This window comes from Loxodonta africana, chromosome 15 (genome assembly GCF_030014295.1).
Source record: "Loxodonta africana isolate mLoxAfr1 chromosome 15, mLoxAfr1.hap2, whole genome shotgun sequence".
Taxonomy (NCBI): domain Eukaryota; kingdom Metazoa; phylum Chordata; class Mammalia; order Proboscidea; family Elephantidae; genus Loxodonta; species Loxodonta africana.
Window position 1 is genome coordinate 46,883,460 of NC_087356.1, and position 18,424 is coordinate 46,901,883.

The 18,424-nt window shown below is 40.7% G+C and overlaps 1 protein-coding gene across 1 annotated transcript in view; it reads left to right on the top strand.

Annotated features, from left to right (window-relative positions):
- The first annotated feature begins 4,759 nt into the window (after window positions 1-4,759).
- Window positions 4,760-18,424, top strand: part of CKAP2L (cytoskeleton associated protein 2 like) — a 32,525-nt gene continuing 18,860 nt past the window's right edge. The window contains exons 1-4 of the mRNA XM_003417452.4: window positions 4,760-5,134; window positions 6,857-6,923; window positions 8,676-8,727; window positions 16,899-18,148. Of these exons, the coding sequence (XP_003417500.2) occupies window positions 5,098-5,134; window positions 6,857-6,923; window positions 8,676-8,727; window positions 16,899-18,148 (1,406 nt within the window). The 5' untranslated portion in view covers window positions 4,760-5,097. The remainder of the gene's footprint in view (window positions 5,135-6,856; window positions 6,924-8,675; window positions 8,728-16,898; window positions 18,149-18,424) is intronic.

Consider the following 18,424-nt stretch of genomic DNA (forward strand, 5'->3'; position numbering starts at 1 on the left):
AACTGAAGAGGTCTACAGAACAAGGAAAAACATGAGTGAATTGTCCCTAAATTGTCCTCTCATCTCTCAGCACCCCAAAAATCACAAGAGGCTTTGATTTCCAGAGGAACACTCCATACCCACCAGCGCCAAGAAATAGGGCTCATTTTTTTCCACACGGATCCTAGTCACTACTTGGTAGAAATGAAGCCATTTCTTCATCTCTTGAGAGAAATGCTGCTACTGATTTTTTTAAAGAGGGAAAAGAGAAGATTTGTGGAGATTACAGATAGGAGTTCTTGACATGAATGTCTTGCAAATATTTAGAAAAGATTATTCAACATGTTTTGTGAGTATATAGAATAGAATGCCACAATCACAAGGCATCAGCCTGAGCTTACTGAGAACAAGCCATGCCACACTGATCCCCTTTCTATGTTTGCTGGGCTTGCCAATCAGCATACAATCTAAAGGCGAAACACAGAGGATCATATTAAGGTGTGACACAGAGAGCTTGTTAAAAAGGAAGAAACTAACTCCTGAAAGTGTAAGCTACAGGATCAATATAAGAGATTGTAATTTTTTAATAGATGTACTGAAGTCAATATAAAGACACAGGATGGCTCCTGGGCCAGGGGTAATATTTCACTTAGTATTTACACATGTAATAAAAAACTGTGAGAGAGTGTGTGTTAGTAAGCAAATAACTTATACAGAGAAAAAAAAATGGCAAAAATAAAAATGAAGGCTTGCAGGACCCATGAAAACATTGTCCAGGAAAGAGGATGTCTTGGCCAAAGACCAAATCTGTTTGGTGTCTATTTGGCAGGTATATCTCTGTTGTGGAAATAGGTTTATTGTGCCTTCATGTCATTAAGCAAAAAACATATAACTTCTCTTGTTCTGATCTATGCTTTCCAAAGAAATTGCTGATTATAACCTGGTTTCCTACATGTTTGCATCCAGAAAGAGAAGGTGCTAGCTAGAGGATGTGAGTGTCAAGTCTCTTCTGCAGTCCTAGGCCCACTGAAAAGTGAAATTGGCTCTGCATATTATAAGTTGAACTCTTATGAACTTAATTGTAGAGATAAAGAGGACACAAATCTAATTGACTGTTACTTTAGGCTAGACTCTTAATCTCTCGTCCTCAATTTCCTTATCTGTGAAAATAGAGACAGTAATAACTTCATAAAAGTGTTGTTGGATTAAGGACATAAAATACAAAAGGAGTTTAGCACGGTACCAGAGATTTACAGTGTTCAATCCATTCACTCGCTTAAGAGTAGCTGTTACCACTTTTACTTAGTAAATACATCCCTAAGAGACTGCTCCAAATCCTACAGGACAGTTCTACTGTGTCCTGTAGTGTTGCTAGGAGTCAGAATCGACTCAACGGCAACCCACCCTGTTCTTAAAAGCTTGCAAGCATCCATCCATGGTACAACAATTGGTCTCTATTTGCCTGGAGCAGGAAAAGGAGTAGGAAATGGAATGTGTGGCTAATTGCCTCTATAAACAATTACCTCCTTTGCCATGAAACCAGAACTGAACTTTTTTTTTTTTTTTTTTGCATTTACAAAGAACAGGATTATATAACTGGGAGCAAAAGAAGAAAAAAGCAATAATCATAGAAATTCTGGCTGCTGGGCTGCTGGAGGCATCCAGGAATAGAGCAGTTCTGTCCAGACTACTCCCCCATTTCCTTTGAAAGACTCCCAGTGTTTCCTCCTCCACTCTCTCAATTGCATAAGGCAGACGCCTCCATTATCCTGTTTGGCAGCTTGTCACTTCAGGAATCTTGCACCCGAATTTTCCCAACCTATATCCCCCATTGTCTTTAAGTCTAGGGTCTGAATTTACTAACCCAGTCAATCCATCACGTTTATGCACCATACTTATTCCTTTCACCATACTTATCCGATCTGAGAAAAGAATCTGAGAAGGGGGACTAGATGAAGAAGAATGGGGCATCAGGACTGGAGGAAGACTCATTAACAATCTGCGATATGCAGATGACACAAGCTTTATTGCTGAAAATGACGAGAACGTGAAGCATTTACTGATGATCAAAGACCACTGCCTTCAGTGTGAATTACACCTCAACATAAAGAAAACAAAAATCCTCACAACTGAACGAATAAGCAACATCATGATAAATGGAGAAAAGATTGAAATTTAAAGGATTTCATTTTTCTTGGATCCACAATCAATGTCTGTGGAAGCAGCAGTCAAGAAATCAAACGACACATTGCATTGGGTGAATCTGCTGCAAAAGACCTCTTTAAAGTATTAAAAAGCCAAGATGTCACTTTAAGGATAAGGTGTGCCTGATCCAAGCTATGGTGTTTTCAGTTGCCTCATATTCATGTGAAACTGGACAGTGAATAAGGAAGACCAAAGAAGAATCAATCCCTTTGATTTACGGTCTTGGCAAAGAATATTGAATAAACCATGAACTGCCAGAAGAATAAATAAATCTGGCTTGGAAGAAGTACAATCAGAATGCTCATTAGAAGAAAGGATAGAGAGACTTCATCTCACATACTTTGGACATGTTATCAGGAGGGACCAATCCCTAGAGGAAAAGGCGATCATTCTTGATAAAGTAGAGGGTCAGTGAAAAAGAGGAAGACCCTAAATAAGATGGACTGACACAGTGGCTGCAACAATGGGCTCAAGCATAACAATGATTGTGAGAATGGCACAGGACTGGGCAATGTTTTGTTCTGTTGTGCATAGGTTGCTATGAGTTGGAGCTGACTCGATGGCGCCTAACAAAAACAACATCTCCAACAGGAGCTACTGAGAGCAGAAAGTTTTACTAACATTTTCCTGGAGGAGAGAGTTTGCCTATGTTCTTGTCTGTTTACTTTGTTTTTTGGTTTTTGTTTTTAATATTATTGTGCTTTAGGTGAAAGTTTACAGCACAAATTAGTTTCTCATTCAAAAATTTATACATAAATTGTTTCATGAGATTGGTTGCAATCCCCAAAATATGTCAGCATTCTCCCCTTTCCCTTTACCCAGGGTTCCCCATGTCCATTCATCCAGGTTTCCTGTCCCTTTGTGCCTTCTCATTTTTTGCTTTTGGGCAGGTGTTGTCCATTTGGTCTTGTATACTTGATTGAACTAAGAAGCATGTTCTTTACTGAACATTTTGATCAAAGAGTCTGTAGAAGAATCCTGATCAAAAGGAGGGAAAATGGGAACAGATTTCAAATTCTCATGGAATCCGATTTCCTGGAGCCATGGAGGCTGAATCAACCCCCAAAACTATGCCCTGAGATAATCTTTAAACCTTAAACCAAAAGTATCCCCTGAAATCTTTAAACTAACCAATAAACCAATAGTTTAGTTTAATTAGTAAATAATGCCTAATGGACCACATCTACCACATCCTCCACCAGACTGACTCCAGTACAACTAGATGGTGCCCGGCCACCACCACTGACTGCTCTGACAGGGATCACAATAGAGGGTCCTGGATAGAGATGGAGAAAAATGTAGAACAAAATTCTAACTAACAAAAAAAGATCAGACTTACTGGCCTGACAGAGATTAGAGAAACCCCAAGAATATGGCCCTGGACACCCTTTTAGCTCAGTAATGGAGTCACTCCTGAGGTTCACCCTTCATTCAAAGATAAGACAGGCCCATACAACAAAATGAGACTAAAGGGGCACAACAGCCCAGGGGCAAGGACTAGAAGGCAGGAGGGGACAGGAAAGCTGGTAATAAGGAGCCCAAGGTTGAGAAGGGAGAGTGTTGACATGTCGTGGGGTTGTTAAGCAATGTGATAAAACAGTGTGTGCACTAACTGTTTAATGAGAAACTAATTCATTCTGTAAACCTTCCTCTAAAGTACAATATTAACAAAAATAAAAGTGAAAAGATAGCCCATGGAACGGGAGAAAAATATTTGTAAATCATATCTGATAAAGGACTTGTTTCTAGAATATATAAAGAATTCTTAAAACTTAGTTTTTTTTTTTTTTAAAAAAAAAGCAGGTCTGCCTCAAGCAGGGCACTCTTTTAACAAATTATATAGAGGATCAGATTGACAACAGCAACTCCAAAGGTTGGCTAGGAAGTTTAGCGGGGCAGCGAGTTTATGTCAGCTGTGAAGAACAATGAGTAAGAGGAGGTGAGAGTGGCTGCACAATTTGAGGAATGTAATCAAAGTCGCTGAATTGTGTTGTTATTTTTGCTGTTGTTAGGTGCCCTGGAGTTGGCTCCAACTTATAGAGACCCCAGGCACCACAGAATGAAACACTGCCTGGTCCTGCGCCGTCCCCACAATTTTTGTTATGCTTGAGCCCACTGTTGGCCCTACTGTGTCAATCCACCTCGTTGAGGGTCTTCCTCTTTTTCGCTGACCCTCTCCTTTGCCAAGCATGATGTCCTCCTCCAGGGACTGACCCCTCCTGACAACATGTCCGAAGTATGTAAGACGAAGTCTCGCCATCCATGCTTCTGAGGGGCATTCTGGTACTTCTTCCAAGACAGATTTGTTTGTTCTTTTGGCAGTCCATGGTATATGCTGAATTATACATGTGGAAATTGCTGTACTGGTGTATGTTCTGCTGTATATGTTTTCAACAAAAACGAAAATAAAAAATTTGTTAAAGAACCTTTGAGATTCATCAGACCTTCAATGGGATATATTCTTTTGCAGAGGCACCTAACTCATCAGGTTTTGATTTTAGCGTATTTTTCACAGCTCGGGTGCAGCCGAAGGTCTGAGAAGGAGGAGGCAGCGAGGCGGCCCCAGCGGTCCGCGAAGGCAGCCGCCCAGGTCCTCAGGAGCTCCTGCAGCGCCTGCCGGGACAGCACCGTAGGTGCCCCTGTGGAGTCCCCGCTGGCTACACCACCGCCACCCCTACAGCCTTTAAAGCTGACTTAAACGCCGCACCGCGGTCCAATCAGAGGTCACAGGGGAGGGCTCAAAAGGCCAAAGCCAACTGCCAAGCGTTTATTTTGCTGTTGTCCCGCCCCCCCACGCCCTGCCGCTAATTGGTGGGTTTCAAACCCGCGGGAGCCAATGAGAGCGTACGGATTAGCGGCGCGCCTTGCTTTGTCCCGGCGCGGCCTTTGAACGAAAACTGTCGCGGAGGAGCCATGGTGGGGCCCGGACCCGCCGCCGCCGCCTCTGTCGGTGAGTACTATCGTCTCTTGCAGGCGTTGGAAACGGGGGGAGGAAAAGAGGACCCTGAGTGCGTCCTCTCCACGGAAGCCGTCCGCTCGCTCCCTCGCCGGCGGGTCTCAGCCTCCCCTCGGAGATTCCGGTCCGGGTTCCTAGCCCACAGCACAGCCCCGGCCCTGCGGCCCCAGCCCTGACAGCGCCTGAGCCGCGGGCGGAGACAGCGTTTCCCCGAGCGCTGACCGTGGGGTGGCCGAGGCCGTGAGCCATCAGCTGTCTCTCGGGCCCCTTCCCGGTAGGTCCCGCAGCAGCCTCACTGTCAGTGCCTTTAGACAAAGACACCCAGGCCGTTGGGGCCAGGCTGGTCGCAGGCCGAGCCGGGGGACCACCTCCCCCGCGCCGCGCCCGGGGCTTTGACTGAGCCTGGTTCCCGCCCCTCCAGGCTGCTGCCGACTGCGAGTGACAGGTAACATCTGCACCGACAGCTGAGGTTCCCTGTCCTTAGAGGAGCCCTTCAAAATTCTCCTGTGACAGGCGACATCTGCACTGACAGCTGAGGTTCCCTGCTCTCTTAGAGGAGCCCTTCAAAATCCTCCTGTGACAGGTGACATCTGCACCAACAGCTGAGGTTCCCTGGCCTCATAGAGGAGCCCTTCAAAATCCTCCTGCCGATGCCGTCCTCTCCGCGACACACACGGTGTTTGCCTGTTAGGTGCCAGGCACGATCGGGACGGTCCCCAAAGCAGGCGTTTCTGTCCCCATTGCAGGTTCGGCTGGAAGCCACAAAGCTGAGATTCCTACCCCAGCTTGGCAGCCTGCTGGCTCCTGCGCTCTGCACTGCCTTGCCTGGACCTAAAATGTTGCCTTTCTTCCTACCTCCTGTGGATGCATCAGATACCAAAATACAGGCCAACTCAGTTCAGGCCTCATCAAGAGTAGTTTTGCACCCCTGTAGTTTTTGGGTTTTGTTTTGACCATTATTTAGTTTTAACCTCTTCCAACCACCTGTTTTTCTCACCAGCCCCTACTTCTGAACTCCCATAATGCTTTCTTTGCTCCTCTCTTATGGTACCTGGGTTTTGCCTTATAATTACTGTTATGTTGATTTTATCTCTGCTAGCTTGAAACTTCTTGGAGGCAGAAATTTTGACTTCCCAACCCCTCACAAATGCCTTGTATATAAATGTTTCCCGTGAGCCCTCTAACCTGGTCTGTTTTGTCCTTAGTCCCAAAGGAAACTGTGTAAAAGTTCGTGTATAAACCTCATCATTTCTGTCAGAAAAAAAAAAAAAAAAAAGACCAGGCCTGGCTCCCTTTCCAGGCGGACAGTAAAGCAAAGCAGAGTGTGTTAATAGCTGAGAACAGCAGCTGTTAGCAAGCTCTCTCGGGTTGGATAAAACCAGCTTCAAATCCTGGCTTTGCCACATGTGAGCTGGGCAGAGTTGGGCAAGTTATTTACCCTCACTAAGTTTCAGATTGTAAAATATCTGATAGAATTGTTGTGAGGGTTCACCCAGGTAATAAAGCGTAGAGTGTTTAGTATAGTGCCTGGTGCATAAGTGCTCAATAAATAATATTGTTGATGTTGGTATTAATTTGAAGGCAAACTTAAAGGATTAGGGAACTTTATAACATCATGGTCCAAAACCAAAATTATACAAAAGTGTCATCTTTAGGAATATAAATGAACTGGTTAAAATCCCAAGCTCAAGTTCTGTTTGCTTGCCTGTATTGCAGAAGAGCGTCAGAGAAAGCTCCAGGAGTACCTAGCAGCCAAAGGAAAGCTGAAGTGCCAAAACACCAAGTGAGTTTGTCTACCTCGGTTATGCAAGTTTTGTTGCCCTGGTTACTAATAACATCTTAAAGCTTTTCAAAACATAGCTCTTTTGCTTTCAGTCCACCCAAACTACATTGGGATTTTGTGATAAAAAAGGGTATTTCAGTCTAGACATGGCAAAAACCCCTGGACTGTGCCTAGTCCATTGACAAAGACCTAAACATTGTGATACACTCCAAAGGAAGGAGGAATGAGTCTACAATATTACTTACCCATGTTGGAAGCTTTTCCTGTTCCTCCTTTTTTTCCTGGGAAAGTGATTCTCATGAAGGCAATTTTGGTCAAGGAGTTGAATGTCCCTGGTTCTGCTGTTTCTTCCTCGGAGAGGAGAGCCAGTTACCATCAGTCCTCAGCAGCAATATGCCAACGTACTCCAACCTGACAGTGCTCTTTGGTCATTCTATTAGCACTTACCCTTGAGGTGGACAGAATGTGACCACTTCCTTTATCTTTTGTTAACATTTTGCCATCTTAGTGGTATTACTTATCTTTCTTACTTAGCATTGATGAATTTTCTCCCCATTTGGGTTGCTAAATTTTTATTTGAAAATTATTTTTGTACAACATTAGCTTTTAATCTTTATTTTATTTTTATCCTGGGCTTTACTCAACTCTGTTTCCTTCATTAAATTAAGACAATTCATTTATTCAACAAATATTTATTTAGTAACTACAGGAGGATCCCTGGTGGCACAATGGTTAAGCACTGGGCTGCTAACCAAAAGGTCGGAGATTTGAACCGCCTAGCCACTCCACAGAAGAAAGATGTTGCAGTCTGTTTTGTAAAGATTTACAGCCTTGGAAACTCTATGGGGCATTTATAGCTGATGGTTGATGGTTGCTATGGATCGGAATCTACTCAAGGGCACACAACAACAACCTACAATGTATCAGTCACTCTTGATGGTAGAGATATGATGACTAACATGACAAAAAGGTCCCTGCCCTTCCAGCACCTATGTTCTAGATGGGATAGACAAACATTCAACAGGTGATAACCAAAGTCCCTATTAGTCTGGCAGTTGTTTTTGGTCCATAGGGATAGAATCCTTCTAAATTTTTCTCTAGTCTTTTTTTATCCTTTTTTGTATTTTCTGTCTCACTAACTGGATTTCATAAGTGTCCCTGGCTTTTCAATTATATCACTTTTTTTTCCCTGAAAATTCTGTAGCTGGAGATATTAAACCAAGAAATTTTTAAAGATAAGCAGTGAATTATCTTATTTGGCACTGTATCTCCAGTCCCTGGCACATTGCTATGTCCAGGGAATGACAACTGAATGAATGATACTATGCAAATATGAAGGAGACACATTTCATAAATATCGTTAGAATGCTATATTTATGCATAGGATATGTCTGAAAGGATCACACACACAAACAGAAATGAGTAATAGCAGTTGTGGTCTCTGAGGAAGGAAATAACGGGATCACACACAAAAATGGGTTATAGCAGTCGTGGTCTCTGAGGAAGGAAATAACGGGATCACACAAACACACAGAAATGGGTAATAGCAGTTGTGGTCTCTGAGAAAGGAAATAATGATACTAAGGGAAGGATGATAAGGAGACTTTTTATTGAATATAATTTTGAATTCTTTTATCATCTACGGAAATTCTAATAATTTAAAATTCTAACTTATAATCATTTTAATCACTATACTTCCCAAGCCTTGCAGATTCTTTGTACTGAGGATTAATTTCATTTTGTCTTTTGTAGGCCTTATCTAAAAGCCAAGAATATTTGCCCACATCCTGCACCTTCTAAATCCGTGAGTAGAAACTAATCTTTTAAGAAATATCCATTTTGGAAAAAGTAAAGATGTTAGCAACCTAAAGAACATGTATTGCAAAGATGTTTTTCATAAACGTAAGAGCAGCTTTGTTTAATGACGGAATCATTTTTTTTTTTAAAGTACAGCATATTATAGTTTAGTTTTATTAACCAAAAACAACCTTGAGTAGACTTCGCTCCTGTTAACAGCTAACATTTATTGGATACTAAACTATATGCCTGACACTTTTTTGACTTGCATTAGCTTATTGAGCCTTCAAACAACCTTGTGAGATAGCTACTATTGTTGTTGTTAGGTGCCATCGAGTTGGTTCTGACTCATAGCGACACTATGTGCAACGGAACGAAACACTGCCTGGTCCTACACCATCCTCAGAATCGTTGCTATGTTTAAACCCATTGTTGCAGCCACTGTGTCAATCCATCTCGTTGAGGGTCTTCCTCTTTCTCGCTGACCCTCTACTTTCCTGAGCATGATGTCCTTCTCCAGGGACTTATCCCTCCTGATAACATGTCCAAAGTATGTGAGATGAAGTCTCGCCATCCTCACTTCTGAGGCACATTCTGGCAGTACTTCTTCCAAGACAGATTTGTTTGTTCTCCTAGCAGTCCATGGTATATTCAATATTATTTGCCAACAACATATTTCAAAGGCATCAATTCTTTGGTCTTCCTTATTCATTGTCCAGCTTTTATATGGATATGAGGCAATTGAAAATACCATGGCTTGAGTCAGGTGCACTTTAGTTCTCAAAGTGATATTTTTGCATTTTAACACTTTAAAGAGGTCTTTTGCAGCAGATTTGCCCAATACAATGCGTCATTTGATTTCTTGACTGCAGCTTCCGTGGGCGTTGATTGTGGATCCAAGTAAAGTGAAATCTATGACAGCTTCTATATTTTCTCCATTTATCATGATGTTCCTTATTGGTCCAGTCCTGAAGATTTTTATTTTCTTAATGTTGAGATGTAATCTATACTGAAGGCTGTTGTATTTCATCTCCATCAGTAAGTCCTCTTTGCTTTCAGCAATCAAGGTTATGTCATTTGCATATCACAGGTTGTTATGAGTCTTCCCTCAATCCTGATGCTGCGTTCTTCATATAGCCCACCTTCTCAGACTGTTTGCTCAGCATACAGATTGAATAAGTGTGGTGAAAGGATACAACCTGACGCACCTCTTCCCTGATTTTAAACCACGCAGTATCCCCTTGTTCTGTTCAAACGACTGCCTCTTGGTCTACATATAGGTTCCGCATGAGCACAATTAAGTGTTCTGTAGTGCCATTCTTTGCAGTGTTATCCATAATGTGTTATGATCCACACAGTCAAATGCCTTGGCATAGTCAATAATAGGTACTATTAGTGTTCCCATTTTACAGATGAGGGAACTGAGTCACAGAAAGTTCCCCAAGGTCACATAGCTGTTAAGTGACACAGCTGAGAGCCTGTGCTCTTAACCACTTTGTTATTCTGCCATGAAGTAGCTCAGTAGCCATTAAAAGAGAACAGCTATGTTGGATCTTCTAAACTTCTAAACAAGAATATGCCTTCTGATGGGTTCAATTCAGCTAGATTGTGGGTAGAATAGTAAAGCATCCTAAGATATTTAAGGTTTAAGTTGCAGAAATAAGCTCTCAGAAAGGGGCACAAATTCTTCATCTACAATAAAATAATCAGTTTTAAAAAGTCCCACTTTTAATTTTTAAAAAGATAGTTTTATCTAAGTTCTAAAATATAACCGAAATAGTGTTCCCCAAAATGAGACATTTGTACAAATTTTAATAAATTTTCATGACTCTGTCTTCATTTATATCAACTTGACAGCAAACAACGTGTATGTTTCCTTTTCCAAACTGATGACATCACTAGACACTGTGGAGGATAGAAAACTGTACATAAGACAAAATTGGCCTACAGTGTGAACAGCTGGTTGGAAAGCACTGAGTTCGATTTTTGCTTTATGCAGATTGAACCAGTGCAGGGTATAAGTCTTAATGGAAAACTCTGCTGGGAAATGCCCTCATTCAGATCAGAGTACTATTGAAGCTACTAGGCTTCTCTAGAAGCTGACACTACTGACTTCAGTAAACCATCTCTTAAATAGGGATGATACCTACTTCATCTACTTTACATAGTTGTAAAGATAAAAATGAAGCAGGGAAAGCAATTATGGAACTTAGGAGAAGTTAAAAGCACTATGCAAATAATGCTTATCACTACAATTGTATAATGTTTTATAATTTACAAAACGCGATACATAAAAATAATAGCTAACATTCGAGTGCTTGTTTTCATTCAGATACTGGGCAAGAAGTTTACATACAATATCTCAATTAATACTCAAAACAGTACTGTAAGAAGGATATTTATCTTGTTACTGAATTATTTTAGTCACAGAAGATAAATTTACATATATTTGTGGAGCAGTTTGGTAGGGTAATGAATAATAAAGTTATAAGCATAAAAATCTACCATCAAAATTATGTGGTTGAACTGGAATAAAAATAGATCAACGAAAAAAGGGAATGGTGTTATATTTTCAATTTTAAAGAAAAGCATGTTGTACAGTTTTTTTTTTTTTAATGGATTATGTTGAATATCAAATTTCACTTTATCTTAAAATGCCAATATTTGCAATGAGCCTGAAATTGCACCTTTTGCAACTACTGACTAACAATGAAAAAGTATTAGATGTTAACTTTTACAAGTTTGGAAGGGTAGAATTTGTCGAATTATATGAACAAAAACACTTCAAAACCTCTGACTAGGTGACCTCTACAACCCTTTACAGACCTATGATAGCCCTTATTGCATTGTATCATATTTTTTGTGTATATATCTTTCTACTAGAGCTTCTGAGAGGCAGGTGTCATCTCCTTTAGAGTCTAGCACAGTGCATAGCACATAGTTGACATTTAGTAAATCTCTCTTGAATGACTAAACTCTAGTCATGCCCTTTGTAAATTTTATCTCTTCTCCAGTTTCATGTGTCCAGAATGAAGAAACCAAATTCAGTTTAATCTCAACTGTTTCTTCTTGTACATTCAATCTTTGTTTTTTATTAAATTGATCCATCAATTCTCAGGTGGGTTGAAAAAGACCAGGAGTCAAATCTAGCTCCAATCCTGCCTCTAACGCCCTGCCCAGCCTTGGGCAACTCAGTTTCCCTCTCAAATGAAGAGGATAAATTTAGTGATCTCCAAAATCTCTTCTAGCTCTAATGTTTTATATTTGCCTATTGATTGAATGTTGATTCTGCTAGCCTGCTGACTCTTCTAAGCACTGCTTTTATCTCTCAATGGACTGAAACTGCATAACCAGTTTTGCCACCAGTGAGTTAGCAAGGTCAAACTGACCTAAATGAAAGATATTTAAAAAGATATATAAAAGAAAATGTTTGCAAATCATGTATCTGATAAGGGTCTAGTATCCAGAATATATTTTTTAAAAACTCTCACAACTCAATAATTAAAAGACAGCCCAATTTAAAAATGGTCAAAGGATGTGAATGGACATTTCTCCAAAGATAAGCAAATGACCAATAAGCATGTGAAAAGATGTTCAACATCATTAGCCATCAGAGAAATGCAGATCAAAGCCACAGTGAGATACCACTCCATACCCACTATCTTAGGCTGGGTTCTCTAGAGAAGCAAAACCAGTAAAGCACATAAATATTTATAGAGAGAAATTTATATCAAGGAAATGGCTCACGCAGTTGTAGAGGCTGGAACATCCCAAGTCCATGGGTCAGGATAGAGGCTTCTCCTGATTCACATAGCTGCAGGGGGTGGTGAACCCAAGATTGGCAGGTCAGAGAGCCAGGGCTCTTGCTCACAGGCTGCGAAGGTCAAAAAAAAAAAAAAACAAGATCAGCAGGAAATGCTACAGGTAAGCTACTAGCTCAAGTCCCAGGAACCAGAGGTCAGAGGAACAGGAGCCAGCTGCAGGATCCAGAGCAAGCAAAAGCTCACGAGCCTTGCCAGAATGTCCACTTATATTTGATGCAGGCCACACACCCAGAGAAACTCTCTTTCAACTGATTGCCTACTCACAGATCCCATGGAGGTGATCGCATTATATCAAATCTCATCACGGAAGTGATCACAACATCATACGTCTGCTAAACCACTGACAATCATGGCCCAGCCAAATTGGCACACAACCTTAACCATCATAGCCCACCCCTTGTCAACTTGGCACCTGTACACATCTCCTTAAAATATACGTAATCTCTAAAGAAAGACAATTATAAAGTCATACTTGCACCTGACATGATACAACAAACACACATAAAACCAAAAATGCACTAGCACTGATCACATCTTATATTTTATAAGTGAAGAAAACAAGAATATTTCATGCACAAAGCAGAAATACTCATAGCAATTATAGTTCTCGTTTCTGCAACTGGTCACATGACCGTAACTGGTATTTAGAACTACCTTCTTCCACCACCCGTTCCATATTCCTTTGCCCTCAGCAAGCTCCTCACTTGGTCATGGTTCTTTGCCACGTGGGGTGACCAAAACCTTCATTCCTGAAGGGTCTGGGTCATTAGTAGCCATGTCAGAATTGCGTTGCTATAGTTTTCCATTGACTGTAATCATGGGGTATGGTAATACTAAGAGACAACCTAAGGGATGTCTTGTATTCCAGACATACTCCTTTTTACCTCTATTATGTGATATTGATCAGATTTCCTCTTGGTAATCAGAATCAATCACACCAGCCAGTAGGGTAACTTCTTTCTTTGCCTGTTGTCTCAGGAACCCAAAATGGCCAGGTGGCATTCTTAGTTCCAGAGCATAAGGTCATGGGGACAAAAAGCAAAAATCTTATGAGTGGGTCAGTAGGGCTAATAGTGAGCGATGCCACTCTCATTTCCACCCCTTGATATCTGAACCCATGAATCCTGGCTGCGGGAGAAATAGCACTGTATATTGGACACTGGTTTAGAGCATATACAGCTTCCTGGAGAACACTGGCCCAACCCTGCAAGGTATGGCCACCTGGTTGGCAACATAATTGTGTCTTTAGAAGGCCATTCCATCCTTCTATCAAGCTAGCCACATCAGGATGATGGGGAACACTGTAAGACCAGTGAATTCCATAAGCATTTTTAGTCTTCCACATGCTTGCCTTAGATGTGTACTTTTAAAAACAATTGATTTCTGGAGAATAACTTGACAGAAGATTTTTACAGTTCACCTGGAAGAACTGGCAAGGGAGACTGGGCACTAAGCAGAAATAAACAAAATCATGTTGAGTACAAGAATTTGATCTGGGTGCTGATTAATGGATGAATGTCATCTGGCATTAGTTCAGAGCCAGTATCCAGTAATTCCCAAAAAGTCTGATTATTTTCTTTTCCCCAGTGAGCAGTCACTGTCATAAAAGGCTGTAGATCCCTTTGTGGAAGGCTAGGAGAAAGATAAACAGATGTTTTTGGCATTGTACTGGAGTCCTTCCTCGAGGGGATCTGGCCTCCCCTTCATTCAAATGGTTGTGGGTCTTTGAGTAGTCGTGACTGTATACTGGCAATCCAAGTTAGACTGCTCTTCACCTGATCTAGAATTCATCCATTTGTATAGATTAAGTAAATATTTAGTAGATTTCCTATCTAGTTCATTCCCAGGGACACCATGACTAAGTAACCAACGCCGTAAGTCCATACGAGTCAGACTGTTCTGATTATTGCTTTGACTTCGCTGTCCATTACTGTAACCACACCCACCTTGTCTTTGTTGATTAAGTGCCACCAGTTGGCCCCCGCAACCACAGTGTCCAATCAGCCCCATTGTAGTTAGGTGTCTAATTAGGGCAGTTCTCAGTGTCAAATCTGACATATAAAATAGCAATGACAACAGTCTCCAAGGATGCTGGGGCAGCCTTCACAAATTTGTTCCTTACCATTGTAGTAAGAGGTGTGTCTTCTGGGCACTCCACATGTGGGTCTGTGGAACTAACCTGATAAACCCACTCTAGCGTGCCAGTTTCCCTCAGCCTTTGAATACTTTCTTCTACAGTATACCAAGGCAGGTGTGGTACTTCAACTTGATTTAGTGTAGGCCACCACATAATCCATGGCCCAGCCAAGGTGACACACAACCTTAACTGTCATACCCACTAAAACTCATTGCTGACTCATGGCGACTCCACGTTAGAGTAGAACTGCTCCACAGGATTTTCTTGGCTGTAATCTTCATCAAAGCAGATTGCCGGGCCTTTCTTCCACAGCACTGATGGGTGGCTTCAAACTACCGACCTTGCACCACCCAGGGACCTTCACACCAACTAGGATGGCTATAATCAAAAAGACAGACAATAACGAGTATTAGAAAGGATGTGGAAAATTTGAATCCTCATACTCTGCTGTTGAGAATGTAGAATGGTGCAGCTGTTTTGGATAACACTCTGGCAGTTTCTCAAGATAAATATACACCTACTACATGACCCAGCCATTCCACTCCTAGGTATATACCCAAGAGAACTGAAAACATGTATTCACACAAATGTTCAGGGCAGCATTATTCTTAATAGCCAAAGAGTGGAAACAATTCAAATGTCCATCAACTGATGAATGGGCAACCAAACTTTAATATATCCATACAATGGAATATTATTCAGTCATAAAGAGGAATGAAGTTGTACATGCTACAACATGGATGAGCTTTGAAAACATTATGCCAAGTAAAAGATGCCAGACACAGAAGGCCACATGTTATATGATTCCATTCATATGAAAGGCTCACAATTGGCAAATTCACAGAAACAGAAAGTCAATTATTGGTTCCCATACCATTCCAGGGTGGACATCACTTTACCTTCAGTGCCCAGAGGTTCTGGTTGCTGATTTCTTTTACACACTACCCAGGTTTGCACAGTGATTCCTAACAATATCATCAAATCAAAAATGAGAGTGGTCATATATATGAAATACCTAGAATAGGTAGGTAAATAGAGTATAAAGCTTATCAGTGGCTCCAGGGGTAGGAAGGAAAGGAGAAAGCACTGTTTAGGGAGCGTTAAGTTTCTGTTTATGGTGATGGAAAATTTGGCAAAGGATATTGGTGATGGTTGAAAAACATGATTAATTACTGTCATTAAATTGTCCATGTGAAATATATTGAACGGGCAATTGTGCTTCTATATACCTTTAAAACAATAACAAAAAAAAAAAAGAGGGAGTGGTAACTCTGGCACTCCCAGGTCTTCCTCTAGAGTCATATGTCCTACAAATCTCTGCCAAATTCTCCTTTCTGAGTGATTGCTTTCACTGTGGATGCCCTATAATCCACGGTGGCTCACTCTTAATATTTACCACATCAATTTTAACTCCCTTCCCTAGCTTCCCATGCCCTCTGTAACCTAATCCTACCTTTCTTATCCAAAATTACATCACATGACAACCATTTGCTTGTTAATGGCCTGAAATCTAATCTCACAACCCTGTCTTGTCTGACTTCACAAATAGGACTTACTTTCTACTGAGATGTTTACTGAGAGCTTTTCCCAAGTATCTCAGGCCTCACAGTACCTACCACCTGTAGGTCTTCTTACTCCCTATCTCTAGGGACGAGGCAGAAGTTCTTGAGTGATACTGCGACCTTACAAAAGAGTGTTTCATCTTTTTTTTTTTAATAGGGCAGCAGTACAAAGTAGTAGGAGAAATTTGTTGGGAGGTGCCCTAACACAAGCTTAGTATGCAGTTATCTCTCCAGTGTCCCTAGAAGGACAATCATTGGGACATAATGGGCATTCAGCAAGTATTTGGTTAAGTGAGGTAAATTCTGTTTTTAAACAGCAGTTTTTGTGTATTCTCTGCATTTCTGCTTAATTCTATCACGCTAAAAGATTCTGATGTATTTCTGACAGGAACTCAAGTTATTAAAATCAACTATTTGTTTCATATATAGCTCTCAAAAGTCAAATGATTTGTTATATATATATATACCACAATTTAAAAAATAGTTTAAAAAAATCAACTTTTGTTACTGTCTCAGGATTGAACTTTCTTAAATTAGATTCTAACTAAAATACTTAATTTTTTTCTAGCATATGTTTAAACAGGATTTTTTATTATTTAAAAAATAATGACCTGTTACGAATTTATTTTTTGGATGTTTTTCTTTGTCTTTACAGACTACTAGACCCAAAAAGGATGTTACCAACCACGCTGCTTTGCCGGTCAAAACTACAAGGCCCATTAACCTTAAACTCCAGCCTAGACCCACCAATATCACAGAGACCCAGAAGCTGAAGGTGGATCCACCAAAACTTCTGGGCAAAAGGCTAACTTCAGGATGTGTTTCTTCTCACCTAAACTGTAAGCCCTCCAGCAGTAGTCAACAGCAGCTCAAAACTGGATCATCTGCTACAAGAGAACCATCAAGAAAACCCATGGGTTCACTTTACAGACAGGAATTGAAAACTACAAAGCAGCAGGTAACAGATCAAGGAAAGGTTAAATGTATGGATTCTGTGGACAAAACCCAGGTTGAAAATGGATCATTGGATCACTTTCTAAAGGAGATAAATAAAGAGAACCTGCCCCAAACCTTATCGGACTCTGAGAGGAAGCCAGATCCTGGATTTTGTACTATAAGTAAGCCAAAGACTAACTCTCATGATCCAACCAAGAGCAGGTTGGCTCCTAAACAAGCCTTGGGCAAAAGTTTGATGAATAGTGCTGCTCTGAAAGACAGAGTTAATAAGCAATTTGTTGGAAAAACACAAATCAGAATTCTACCAGTAAAATCACAACAACTGTCTAGAGGAGCAGATCTTACAAGACCAAGAGAAAAACCTCTAAGAACGGTTCCCTGTCACTTTGTTAAGACCCCTAGTAGGACTCCAGCACCAAAGAAACCTGTGGCCAAGGAACAGGATATAAAGGTTAGCAGGGTTAAACACGAAAGACGCAGTGAAGCTAAGTTACAGTCATATCCTGTTAAGGAACAAAAAACAAAACGTTTGGTATCCCAGACCTATGCCAGTTTGCTTCAGGGAGGAATTAACAACAGACATCCAAACATTAAGCAAGGTCAGAAGTCTAGTCAGACTTGTTTTAGACCCCGGGCATCATGTGTACTGCAAAATTCAAAAGCCGTAAGCCAGAGGCCTGGTTTGACCGTTGGCAGCTCTACTTCAGTAATGCCAAGCACCCCTAGCATAAGAGCAAATGGGACAAATGGGAATAAATGCAACGATGACTTTCAACAAAAAGCACAAACTTTGGACTCCAAGTTGAAAAGGGCTCTTTCCCAGAACTATTTTCTGAATAAGACAGCTCCCAAAATTCAGGCTGGTGACACAACCATGAATAGAAGAGAGGTCCCAAAAGGGTCGCAAACTAACCCAAATATTAAAAAGAAGGCAACAGAGGATCGAAGGTACTTTGCTTTGATTCTAAAATTATTTTGGAACTTAAATGGTTAGGCAAATTTCCTGATGGAGAATACTTGATCAGGAAATAGGCCATAAATAGTGGTTCCTAAGTAATTTTTAGGTGTAGCCCTGAAAAAAAGGAAAGAAAAAAAAAAAGATTGGAAGCAAATATAACAAAATACTAAGATTTGACAAAGCTTAGTGGTATATACATGTGTTATAAATCATTCTATGTAATTTTCCATATGCTTGAAGTAGTTCATTTAAAAAAAAAAAAAGAA